Raw genomic sequence first — 12055 nt, 5'->3', positions numbered from 1 at the left:
AAAAACACCAGTAAGTATAGACAGAAAAACCCCAAGAAAAGCCTGCCTTATCTAGCCAAATGATCAGGAAAGGGATAGCCTAGAAAGACAGAAAAACAGTAGCCACTCTACTGCAGACACCACAGGAAAAATTGTTGCCCCACCCTGACCCACACTAGCAAAGGCTGAGTAGAGAGCCTAGACTACCACCCCCTCTATGCTGTAATGAGATGCTCTAAGCTCCCTTCTGGGATGGTAACAGAGAAGGTTAACTAGATAGCTTAGACTTTCATTTATGCTGGGTAGTAAGAAAGGCTTCCCTCACAATGTCAGTGGGGATCATGTGGACTTTCACCTCCACCTGGCAGTGAAAGGGTGCTCATTCTCCCTGCTGGGGTAGTATCAGAGGTAGCCTAATGTACAGTCAGGACTTTAATCACCACCCAGAGGTAACAAAGTCATTTCCTTATGGTGTCAGTGAAGTTAAATGGAGAACAGTAATGAAGCATCTCGTCTCCTCCTAGGCAGGGAGATATAAGTGGAGGTTTGATGTTTCCATAAGGGAGCTTCTGTATCTATCCAATGGGACCCTTCCCCTTGAGTGTCTTCAGAGGCCAAGGGAAAAAACCCGGACTTCCATTCCCACTTAGGAACAATGAGATGATATTCCCCCTTCTCTGCTGAAGTGGAGTCAGAGGAATACAACAAAAACAAAATATGTAAATAAGATCCAGACTCTCATAAGATAATACCCCATATTACGAAGTTTCAGTTGAAAATTACTTGTCAGTCTAAGAACCAGGAATATCTCAAAACTATAGAATGTTTATGATCATATAAATGTTTCAATGGGTCGTCATATAAATGTTTCAATGAGCAACTACAAATAAGCTTAAAACAAAAGAATCTCTGCAAAGCAATAAAAAGTCTGAGCAAAGCTGTTAAAGTATAAAGAACAAAACAGAAATTTTACAACTCAAAAATAAAAACTATCAGTAAGTGGAATAAACAGCAGAATGGACAGATAGAGGAAATAACTGGTGAGCTAGAAAATAGAAAAATAGATGTTATCCAATTTGAACATAGAAAATAAGCTCAAATGAAAAAGGACATAGCCTCAGAGACTGGTGGGACTATAGCACAAGATCTAATATTTAGGTGATTAGTGTCCTAGAAGAAAGGGAGAAAGAAGGTAGAGCTGAAAAGGTACTGAGAAAATTAAAGGTTGAAAACTTCCCAAATTTGGCAAAAGATAGAAGCCTATAGATTCCAGTTAATGAACCCCAAACTGATAAACCCAAAGAAAGCCACACCAAGACACATCATTGTCAAACTTTTGAAAACTAAAGACAACGGCTTGAAAACAGCAAAAGAGAAATGACGCCTTACCTCTAAGGGGAAAAGCAATTTAAGTGACAACAGATTTCACATCAGAAACCACAGAGGCTAGAAAGAAGTGGCACATATTTCAAGTGCTGAAGGAAAAGGAACCGTCAACCTAGAATCCTATACTCAGCAAAAATATCTTTCAGGAATGAAGGGGAAATCCAGACATTTGTCAGATGAAGGAAAAATGAGAAAATTTGTCAAGAGCAAATACAACCTAAGAGAATAGCTAAAGGAAGTTCTTTAAACAAAACGACACAATAAAAGAAAGAATCTTGAAATATCAAGAGGAAAGAAAGAACACGGTACTCTGGGATTATTTGTGGTGCCCCAAAGTTTGTATGTTGAAACCTAGTCACAAATGTGATGGTATTAGGAGGTGAGGCGTTTGGGAGGTGGGATTCCACCTTGTGAAGACAGAGTTAGAAGGAACCATTTGTGAACCAGAAAGCAGACCCTCACCAAGACACTGAGTCTGCCAGTGTCTTGATCTAAGCCTCAGCCTCTGTAGCTGTGAGAAACAGATTTGTTTATAAAATATCCAGTTTATGATATTTTGTTATAGCAATCTGAATGGACTAAGACACATGGTAAGCAAAAATATGGTTAAATACAGTATACTTTTGCTTCTCTTGAGTTTGTTTGATATTTGAAGCAAAAATTACAACATTGATAAGGTTTTAGATGTAGGTAAAGAAAATATATAAGGCAATTGTTTTTTTTTTTTTTGAGATGCAGTCTCTCTCTGTCACCCAGGCTGGAGTGCAGTGGCACAATCTCTGCTCACTACAACCTCCGTCTCCCGGGTTCAAGCGATTTTCCTGCCTCAGCCTCCTGAGTAGCTAGGATTACAGGCATGCGCCACCACATCCAGCTAATTTTTTTGTATTTTTAGTAGAGACGGGGTTTCACCATGTTGACCAGGATGGTCTCGATCTCTGGATCCCATGATCCACCCGCCTCAGCCTCCCAAAGTACTGGGATTACAGGAATGAACCACCGCGCCTGGCTGGCAATTACGTTTTAAATGGGGGAAGATAAAGGGAAGTAAAGGGAGGTAAGGATTCTGTACTTAATTCAAACTAACAAAATGATGACACCAGAGGATTATAAATTATGTATATATTATGTATATATAATACATATACATTATGTGTATATAATGTATATATAATACCTAGAGCAACCACTAAAAAGTTATACAAAGATATATACTTAGAACAGACTATAGATAAGTCAAAATGGAATTCTAAAAAATGTTCAAGTAACTAACTCACAGGTTGTCAGGAAAAAGAAAACAGGAATGAAAGGACAGAAAATAAAAAATAAAATGGCAGGCTTAAACCCTAACTTATCAGTAATTACATTACATGTAAGTGACCTGTCTATGCCAATTAAAAGTCTTTTGGTATAATGCATTTTAAAAGCATGATTTCACTAGGTGAAGTGGCTCACGCCTATATATTCCTAGCACTTTGGGAGGTGAAGGTGGGAGGATCAGTTGAGCCCATGAGTTCAAGATCAACCTAGCCAACGGTGAGACCCCTATCTCTACAAAAAATTTAAAAATTAGCTGGATTTGGTAGCACGTGTCTGTTATCCTAGCTACTTAGGAGGCTGAGGCAGGAGAATCACTTGAGCCTGGGGGGTTGAGGCTGCAGTGACCTGTGATTGTGCCACTGCACTCCAGCTGGGGTAACAGAGCAAGACCTTGTTTTAAAAACAAAACATGATTTTGCTGTATGTTGTCTACAAGAAAATTATTTGATAACACTATATCCAGAATAAAAATAAGATTGAAAAACTATATCATGCAAATATTAATCAAAAGAAAATAGGAGTTGCTATATTAATATTAGAGCAAGTAGGCTTTAGGGTAAAAAAAATTACCAGAGTAGTACATTATGAACATGTATATGATAAAAGAGTCAGTCCTTTAAGACATAAATGTATATGCACCGAAAGACAGCTGCAAAATATGTAAAGCAAAAACTAATAGAACTGGAGGAAGAAATAGACAAAGTCACAGTTATAGTTGGAGACTCTGATACCTCTCTCTCATAATTGATAGAACAATTAGATAGAAAATCAACAAGAATATAGAAGAACTAAACACCACCATCACCCAACAAGATTTAATCAACATTTATACATGCCGCTCAACAACAGCGGACTGCAAATTCTTTTCAAGTGCCCACAGAACACACAGGAAGATAGACCATATCCTGAGTCATAAGATAAACCTCCACTAATTTAAAATACTGAAATTATACAAGTATGTTCACCAACCACAATGGAATCAAAGTGGAAATCAGTAACACAAAGGTAATAGGAAAACGTCCAATCCTTGGAAACTGAACAACATACTTCTAAAGTATTCATGGGTCAAACAGGAAATATCAAAACAAATTTTAAAAAATAATATTGAACTAACTTGGCTGGGCGCGGTGGCTCATGCCTGTAATCCCAGCACTTTGGGAGGCCGAGGCGGGTGGATCACAAGGTCAGGAGATCGAGACCATTCTGGCTAACACGGTGAAACCCTGTCTCTACCAAAAATACAAAAAGCCAGGTGTGGTGGTGGGCACCTGTGGTCCCAGCTACTCGGGAGGCTGAAGCAGAAGAATGGCGTGAACCCGGGAGGCAGAGCTCACAGTGAGCCGAGATTGCGCCACTGCACTCCAACCTGGGCAACAGAGCAAGACTCCATCTCAAAAAATATATATGTGTGTGTGTGTGTGTGTGTGTGTGTGTGTGTGTGTATATAACTAAAAATGAAAATACAACAATCAAAATTTGAGAAGACCAGCTAAAAGAATGCTGAGAGGAAACTTGTAACATGAAATGCACATGTTAGAAAAGAGGAACAGTCTCAAATCAGTTATCTATGCTTCTACCTTACAAATCTAGAAAAAGAATAGCAAAATAAACTCAAAGCAAGCAAAAGAAGGAAATTATAAGAGTAGAAATCAGCACAATTGAAAAGAGTAGCAATAGTGAATATCAATGAAACAGAGCTGGTTCTCTGAAAAAAATCAATAAAATTGAAAGACTGACCAAAAAAAGAGAGAAGACAGAAATGACCATTGTCAGAAATGGTGTCAGAGACAAGGATATCACTGCAGACATCAAAAGGATAATAAGAATACTATGAACAATTCCATACACATAAGTTTACAAATTAGATAAGATGGTTCAATTAGTTGAAAAATACAAATGATCACAACTCAGTCTGATATAGGTAATGTGAATAGCCCTATAGAAATTGCTGTGGTTTGGGTATATTGAAATTTGATCCCCAATGTGGCAGTGTTGGGGGGTGTAGCCTAGTGGGAAGTGCTTTTGTTATGGGGGCAGACCCCTCATGAATGTCTTGGTGCTGTTCTCACAGTAGTAAGTTCTTGCTCTTTTGAGGCTAGATTAGTTCTCGCAGGAATTGATTATTTCCTGAGTGAGTGGGTTGTTATAAAGCCAGGACACCCCTCAGGGTTTCCCCTCTTTGCACCTGTCTGCTTCCGCTTTGATTTTCTCCACCATGTGATGTAGCACAAAAGCCCTCACCAGAAGCCAAGGCCATGCCCACAAACTTCTCAGCCTATAGAACCGTAAGCTAGTCTCAGGTATTCTTCTATAGCAACACAAAATGGACTAAGACAGAACTGTTCAGTGAATTAAAGTTGTAATTACAAAATTCCCAAAAAAGAAATATCCAGGCTCAGATCCCCTTGTTTTTTTTTTTTGTTTTGTTTTGTTTTGTTTTTTTTGAGACGGAGTCTTGCTCTGTCGCCCAGGCTGGAGTGCTGTGGCGCGATCTCGGCTCACTGCAAACTCTGGTTCCTGGGTTCACACCATTCTCCTGTCTCAGCCTCCCAAGAGGCTGGGACTACAGGTGCCCGCCACCACACCCAGCTAATTTTTTGTATTTTTTTAGTAGAGATGGGGTTTCACCATGGTCTTGATGGTCTCGATCATAGTCAGGATGGTCTCGATCTCCTGACCTCGTGATCCACCCGCCTCGGCCTCCCAGAGTGCTGGGATTACAGGCGTGAGCCACCATGCCCGGCCTTCAGATCCTCTTATTGAAGAAGTCTATCAAACTTTTTAAGGAAGAATTAAAACTAATTCTACATAATCTCTTCCAGTAAATAGAAGAGGAAGAGACATTTTCCAGTTAATGTTAAGAAATGTTTTACCTTGCTTATATCAAAACCAAAGACATTACAAAAAAACAAAACAAAACAAAATTACAGACCAGTATACTTTGTGTAATAAACCCAAACGTCCTTAACAAAATACCAGAATTTTGCAGTATATAAAAAGAATAATATACCCCAAACAATAGAAGTTTATTTCAAGGTAGCAAACTCAATTCACTATTTGAAGATCAATAAGTGTAATCCACCACATTAATAGACTAAAGGAAAATAATCCCACGATTATATTAATCAGTGGAATGAAAGCATTTGATACATTTCACCACCCATTCATGATAAAAACTGTCAGAAAAAATAGCAATAGAAGGGAACTGCCTCAACTTGATGAAGAGCAACTACAGAACTGCTGTAAGCTAACATTAAATGGTGAAAGACTGAATGCTTTTCCCTTATGATCAAGAATAAAGCAAGAATGTCTCTTTACCACTCTTATTTGACAAAGTGCAGGAAGTAGTAACCACTGTGTTAAAGAGAGAAAAAGGAAATAAAAGGCATACAGGTTGGAAAAGAAGAGCTAAAACTGTACTTATATGCAAATGACATGATTATCTATGTAGAAATCCAAGGAATCTACAGAAAAAAACTGTAACTACAAAGTGAATCCCGTAAGATTGCAGGATACAATATAAATATACAAAAAATTAATTGCATTTCTATTTACTAGCAATGAACATTTAGACACTAAAATTAATAATACATTAGCATTTACAACCATACATACAAAAAAATACTTAGATGTAAATTTAATAAAACTTGTATCAAATTTATATACTGAAAGCTATATAATATTGATTAAAGAAATCAGAAAATAGCTAAATAAATGGACTGAAATATCATGTTCATGGATGGGAAGATTCAACACAGTAAAGATGTCAAGTCAGCCGGGCGCAGTGGCTCACACCTGTAATCCCAGCACTTTGGGAGGCCGAGGCAGGCAGATCACCTGAGATCGGGAGTTCTAGACCAGCCTGACCAACATGGAGATACCCCGTCTCTACTAAAAGTACAGAATTAGCCAGGCGTAGTGGCACATGTAAGTCCAGCTACTCAGGAGGCTGAGGTAGGAGAATCACTTGAACCTGGGAGGCGGAGGTTGCAGTGAGCCAAGATCGTGCCATTGCACTCCAGCCTGGGCAACAAAAGCAAAACTCTGTCTCAAAAAAAAAAAAAAGATGTCAAGTCATCACAAATTGATATACAGGTTTAACACAATTCCTGTCAAAATCCTAGCAGCATTTGTTTTGTAGATAGAAACAAGTTTTATTCTAAAATTCATATGAGGGGAAGTAAGAACCTGAATATTTAAAAACATTTCTTTTTATTAAAAGAATGTAGTTGGAGTAATCAGTGTTCCTGATTTCAGGATTTACTATATCAATAGTAAACAAAACTGTGTGGTATTGGCAGAGAAATATACACATAGATCAATAGAAAGAGATAGGAAACCCAGAAACAGACTGATACTAATATAGCCAACTGGTTTTTGACAAAGATGCAAAAGCAATTCGATGGAGGAAAGACAGCCTTTTCAACAGTTGGTTTTGAGGCAATTGGACACCCATAGGCCAAAAAATTAACCCCGACGAAAAGTATCATCCCTTATACACAAAATGAACTCAAAATAGATCATGAATGTAAATATAAAACATAACACTTAATCAACAATCATGGGAGCAAATCTTTAGGATCTAGGGCGAGGCAATGATTTTTTAAGACTTAACCCCAAAAGCACAGTACATAAAAGGAAAAGTTGTTAAGTTGTACTTTAAGATTTTTAAAGTTTGCTCTGCCCTATTACGAGGATTAAAAGATGTTCCAGGATGGGAAAAAAGATTTGCCAGGCACATATTTGACAAAGGACAGGTATCTTGAATATATTAAACATAAAGAACTCCCAACACTCAAAAGTAAAATAACAGACAATCCAATTAGAATGGTCAAGAAAATGAAGAGATATTCCATTGAAGATGATATACATGAGGGCAGATAAGCACAGTGAAAGATTTTCACTGTCATTCATTAGTCATTAGAGAAACGCAAAGTAAAACCAAAATGGGACATCACTACACATTTATCAGAATGGCTAGACTGAAAAATAATGACAATACCAAATGTTGGTATGGATGCAGAGAATGGATCACTCATTGTTGATGGGATACGTAATGACACAGCCATTCTGCACAACAGTTGGGCAGTTTCTCAAAAATATATGCAGCTACTATACAACCCAACAATGCACTCCTGGGGATTTATTCCAGAGAAATGAAGATTTATGTTTACACATAATCCTGTACATGAATGTATATAGCAATTTTATTTGTAATAGCCAAAAACTAGAGAAAAACTAGATGTTATTCAGTGGTAAATGGTTAAACAAACAGTGGTAGATCCTTAACCATGGACTACTACTCACTAATAAAAAGAAATGAACTGTTGGCAAATAGGACAACCTGGATCTCCAGAGTATTATGATTTACAAAGCCAATCCCAAAAGGTTTCATTCCATTTATATATCATATAATATAATCCCATTTATGTACTGTGTTATTTCATTAATACAATATTCTTGAAATGACAAAACTGTCAAAATGGAGAATAGATGAATGGTTGTCAGGGGTTGGGAAGGGAAGGAGGAGGAGTTGGATGTGGTTATGAAAGATCAGCATGAGGGTGGTATTAGAAATGTTCTCTATCCTGACTATATCAGTATCAATATCCTGTTTGTGATATTGTAAGATAATTTTGCAAAATATTACTATTGGGAAAAATTAGGCAAAAGGTATAGCGGATCTGTGTATTAAAAGTTTAAAGAAAAATAAATGAAGTGGAAGGTACCTTTTGGTCAGATAAGTGAAAATGAGGTAGAAATGCATTTTGTAAAACTTTTGAATACCAAAATAAATTTTGGATATAATTATTTAGATGATAAGGAACTGCAAAAAATCTTGATTATATGGGTATAGCACAAAGTAAATGAATAGAAAATTACTCTGGCCACAATATATAAATTGTCTTATGTGTACAATTTTAGATTATATCTTAATGTTTAGAAATTATTTTTTCTAAAAAAGGAAGCCTTAAAATAGAATTACGTTGCCTATATATTAATAGTTTTAAAGTATTAAAACTGTTAAAGTAGCATTGTTACATAACACGGGATAGTCCTTTTAGTTTATAGATGTTAAATCCTAAAATTGATATTGTTACTAAAACTACAATTTTAGGAGACTGATAGATAATGCTTCTTTTTTTAGGTATGAGTTAATACCTTGGTGTTGTTTGTAAGTACATTGTTTGGATCTTTGACTGTGCTTTCCCTTTGAAATAATTCATAAATGATGGCTACATTTCTGAGTCACAGATTCTTTGAGAATTTGAAGAAAGTATTTCCTCAAATAGATGGACCATCCACCTAATTTTTCATACAACAGGGTACACTACCACCTGAAAGCAATCTCTGAATCCCAGTTTTAAGAAGCTCAATTGGAAGAAAATATCCGGAATATTGTATACAATTAATTTCAGTATAATGTGTAATCATCCAAAAACAACTACCTAATGAGCATCTGTTTGCTTGTACAGTATCTATGGCAGCCACCACATGGGATCTAAAAACTATTTTTAAAATATTCTGTATTGCAAGAGGCTTAAAATCTAGTTTAAGAAGCAAGATGTATTTATGAAGTGATTATTAGAAGTGTAAGAATAATAAGAATAGGGTAGTTCCTAGTTTTAGATTCAAAGCATTACAACTTGTAAATTGGTTGGTAAATTTGTAAATTTTAACAATTTTCTGGATTAGTTTCAGGTAGTCTTTTTTTTCAGCATGACATTAGTTTTTGTGTGAGGCATACTTTTATAATATAAAAACTTTGCTTGCCAACTTTTACTCATTTCTTTTTCAGAGACTGGAAATGTTTATGCTGTTTTAAGTAAATATTGGTAACCAGTGTACCATTACCTCTTGGATTTGGGACTGTGAGATGGGAAATAGAATTATTTTTTATAAATAAATGTTATGAAGGTAGCAAAGTGAAACAGAAAAACTGAGGACTGTCTGTATTTATTTAAAAACTAATTCAGACTTTATGCTGGACCTTAAGGATATGGCCATGAAAACATAAACACAGTCCCTGGCTGAGTTTACTGTTTTAGGGGATAAGTTGTGCGGGATGATAGAATGAAAGAATAGCTCATTCAGGCTCCAGGGTACAAAAAAAGATTTTTGGTATAGGCTGCATAGAGTGTACTTACTGTGCTAAGAAGAATTTGAGTTCTTGAATTTCAGGGCCCTCATTTGTAAAGTGGGGATAATAATGGACAATGTAATAAGGTATTGGGTGCAGAGCCTGGCAGTTCTTAGGTACTGCTATTGTTATTTGTTTAAACCACTTGAAGAATGGCTTAAGAGGCAGGATTTTAGGAGATGGAGCACAATTTTAAAAAAGGAAGATGGATATTCCTTTGTTTTCAAGGCAGTAGAGAGACTTGTCCGTTTGGTATAAAAAGTTGTATTGAGAGATAATATGTGTAATTGCACACAATGTATATCTTTAAAATAACTTTTTTTTTTTTTTTTTTTTTTTTTTTTTTTTTGAGACGGAGTCTCGCTCTGTCGCCCAGGCTGGAGTGCAGTGGCCGGATCTCAGCTCACTGCAAGCTCCGCCTCCCGGGTTCACGCCATTCTCCTGCCTCAGCCTCCCGAGTAGCTGGGACTACAGGCGCCTACCAGGTCGCCCGGCTAGTTTTTTGTATTTTTAGTAGAGACGGGGTTTCACCATGTTAGCCAGGATGGTCTCGATCTCCTGACCTCGTGATCCGCCCGTCTCGGCCTCCCAAAGTGCTGGGATTACAGGCTTGAGCCACCGCGCCCGGCCAAAGAACTTATTTTTAACAATTTTCTGGATTAGTTTCAGGTAGTCTCTTTTTTTTTCCAGCATGACATTAGTTTTTATGTGGGGTAGACTTTTATAATATAAAAACTTTGCTTACCAACTTTTACTCATTTCTTTTTCAGAGATTGGAAATGCTTATGCTGTTTTAAGTAATCCAGAAAAGCGAAAACAGTATGACCTCACAGGCAATGAAGAACAAGCATGTAACCACCAAAACAATGGCAGATTTAATTTCCATAGAGGTTGTGAAGCTGATATAACTCCAGAAGACTTGTTTAATATATTTTTTGGGGGTGGATTTCCTTCAGGTATTTTAATGTAATTATAGATACTATATTTTATGAAGCTACAGAGTCTTATCTCCAGTTACATTATTTAGAGATGTATCTATCTTTTCTCCTACATTTCTTGTAGTGTTATGATCCTGTGATGGTTTTTCATGAAAGCAGGAGAAAAATGTTAGGGTTATTACTTTTACAATAGCCTGCCTTTTTCTTAGAACATATTTTAATTAAAAAAAAATGAAGAGTACAGCTATTCTGTATTTTATATAAAGCTGAAAGGGAATGTAAGCATGAAATGTAATGTTTGTGTCTTAGGTAAGTACTATTACCATTATGAATGGTTTTCTTAAACCCAGATGACTATTTGACATTGCTTCTCTAGAAATCTTTGTACGTATTTTATCAATAATATTATAGTTGACTAATTTGGATTTATGTAGAGGTACTCATCTCTTTCCATTTAAACAGTAGAAAGTCTGATTCATAGGTTATATTCAAAGTAAGTGGATTTTTAAAGTTACATTAAAATAGAAATAGCTAACTTTAACTAGACTATCAAAGTGAAATACTGTAGTGATATCACTAAATAGATTTTATACTACCAACATAAATAGTATTAAATTCCACTTACATTTACAGTAAGTGGTCACTTAACATAAGGTTTTTGGAAACTGTGACTGTAAGTGAAACAATGTTCTGTATAACAACTAATTTTACCACAGGCTAATTGATATAAACAAGAGTTAAATTGCTAAGGCATATAGTACATCATGTTTACTTGAAGTTGCAGTTTCCAAGGACCTCTTGATGACATTAAGTGCGGACTTACTGTACTGTGAGTTGTTAGTGTGGAAATCTATTTTCCTTGAATATAGCTCCTCTAAGTTTCTTAAAATTATAGCTTTAGTCCTGTTTACAAAATTTACTTCAGGTGCTGAAGTAAATCCCATTCAACATTAGGAGAATCTTCATGAATGTAGCAATGTAATTGGACCTGGTGGCCCTCTCTGAATATTATTGAGAAAGGTTGTGGTCATTTCTTTCTATTTTTTAATAGAAACAGGGTCTTGCTCTGTTGCCTAGGCTGGAATACACTGGGATGATCATAGTTCAGTGCAGCCTCAAAATCCTAGCTTCCACCAATCCTCCCACCTCAGCCTCCCAAGCTGCTGACTACAGGCATGTACCACCATGTCTGACTAAGTTTTTAAAAACTTTTGTAGAGATAGGGTCTTGCTGAGTTGTCCAGGCTGGTCTTGAACTCCTGGCCTCAAGCGATCCTCCCACCTTAGCCTCC

General features: G+C 36.5%; 1 protein-coding gene across 3 annotated transcripts in view; it reads left to right on the top strand.

The window, feature by feature from the left end:
- Window positions 1-12055, top strand: part of DNAJB14 (DnaJ heat shock protein family (Hsp40) member B14) — a 51471-nt gene that overhangs the window by 28408 nt on the left and 11008 nt on the right. For all 3 annotated transcript variants that reach the window (XM_010371640.2, XM_010371641.2, XM_030914891.1), the window contains one exon: window positions 10597-10782. In XM_010371640.2, the coding sequence (XP_010369942.1) occupies window positions 10597-10782 (186 nt within the window). The remainder of the gene's footprint in view (window positions 1-10596; window positions 10783-12055) is intronic.

Source organism: Rhinopithecus roxellana, chromosome 2 (assembly GCF_007565055.1).
Source record: "Rhinopithecus roxellana isolate Shanxi Qingling chromosome 2, ASM756505v1, whole genome shotgun sequence".
Classification (NCBI taxonomy): domain Eukaryota; kingdom Metazoa; phylum Chordata; class Mammalia; order Primates; family Cercopithecidae; genus Rhinopithecus; species Rhinopithecus roxellana.
The sequence above is the reverse complement of the archived record's forward strand: the minus strand, read 5'-3'. Positions and strand labels throughout refer to the sequence as shown.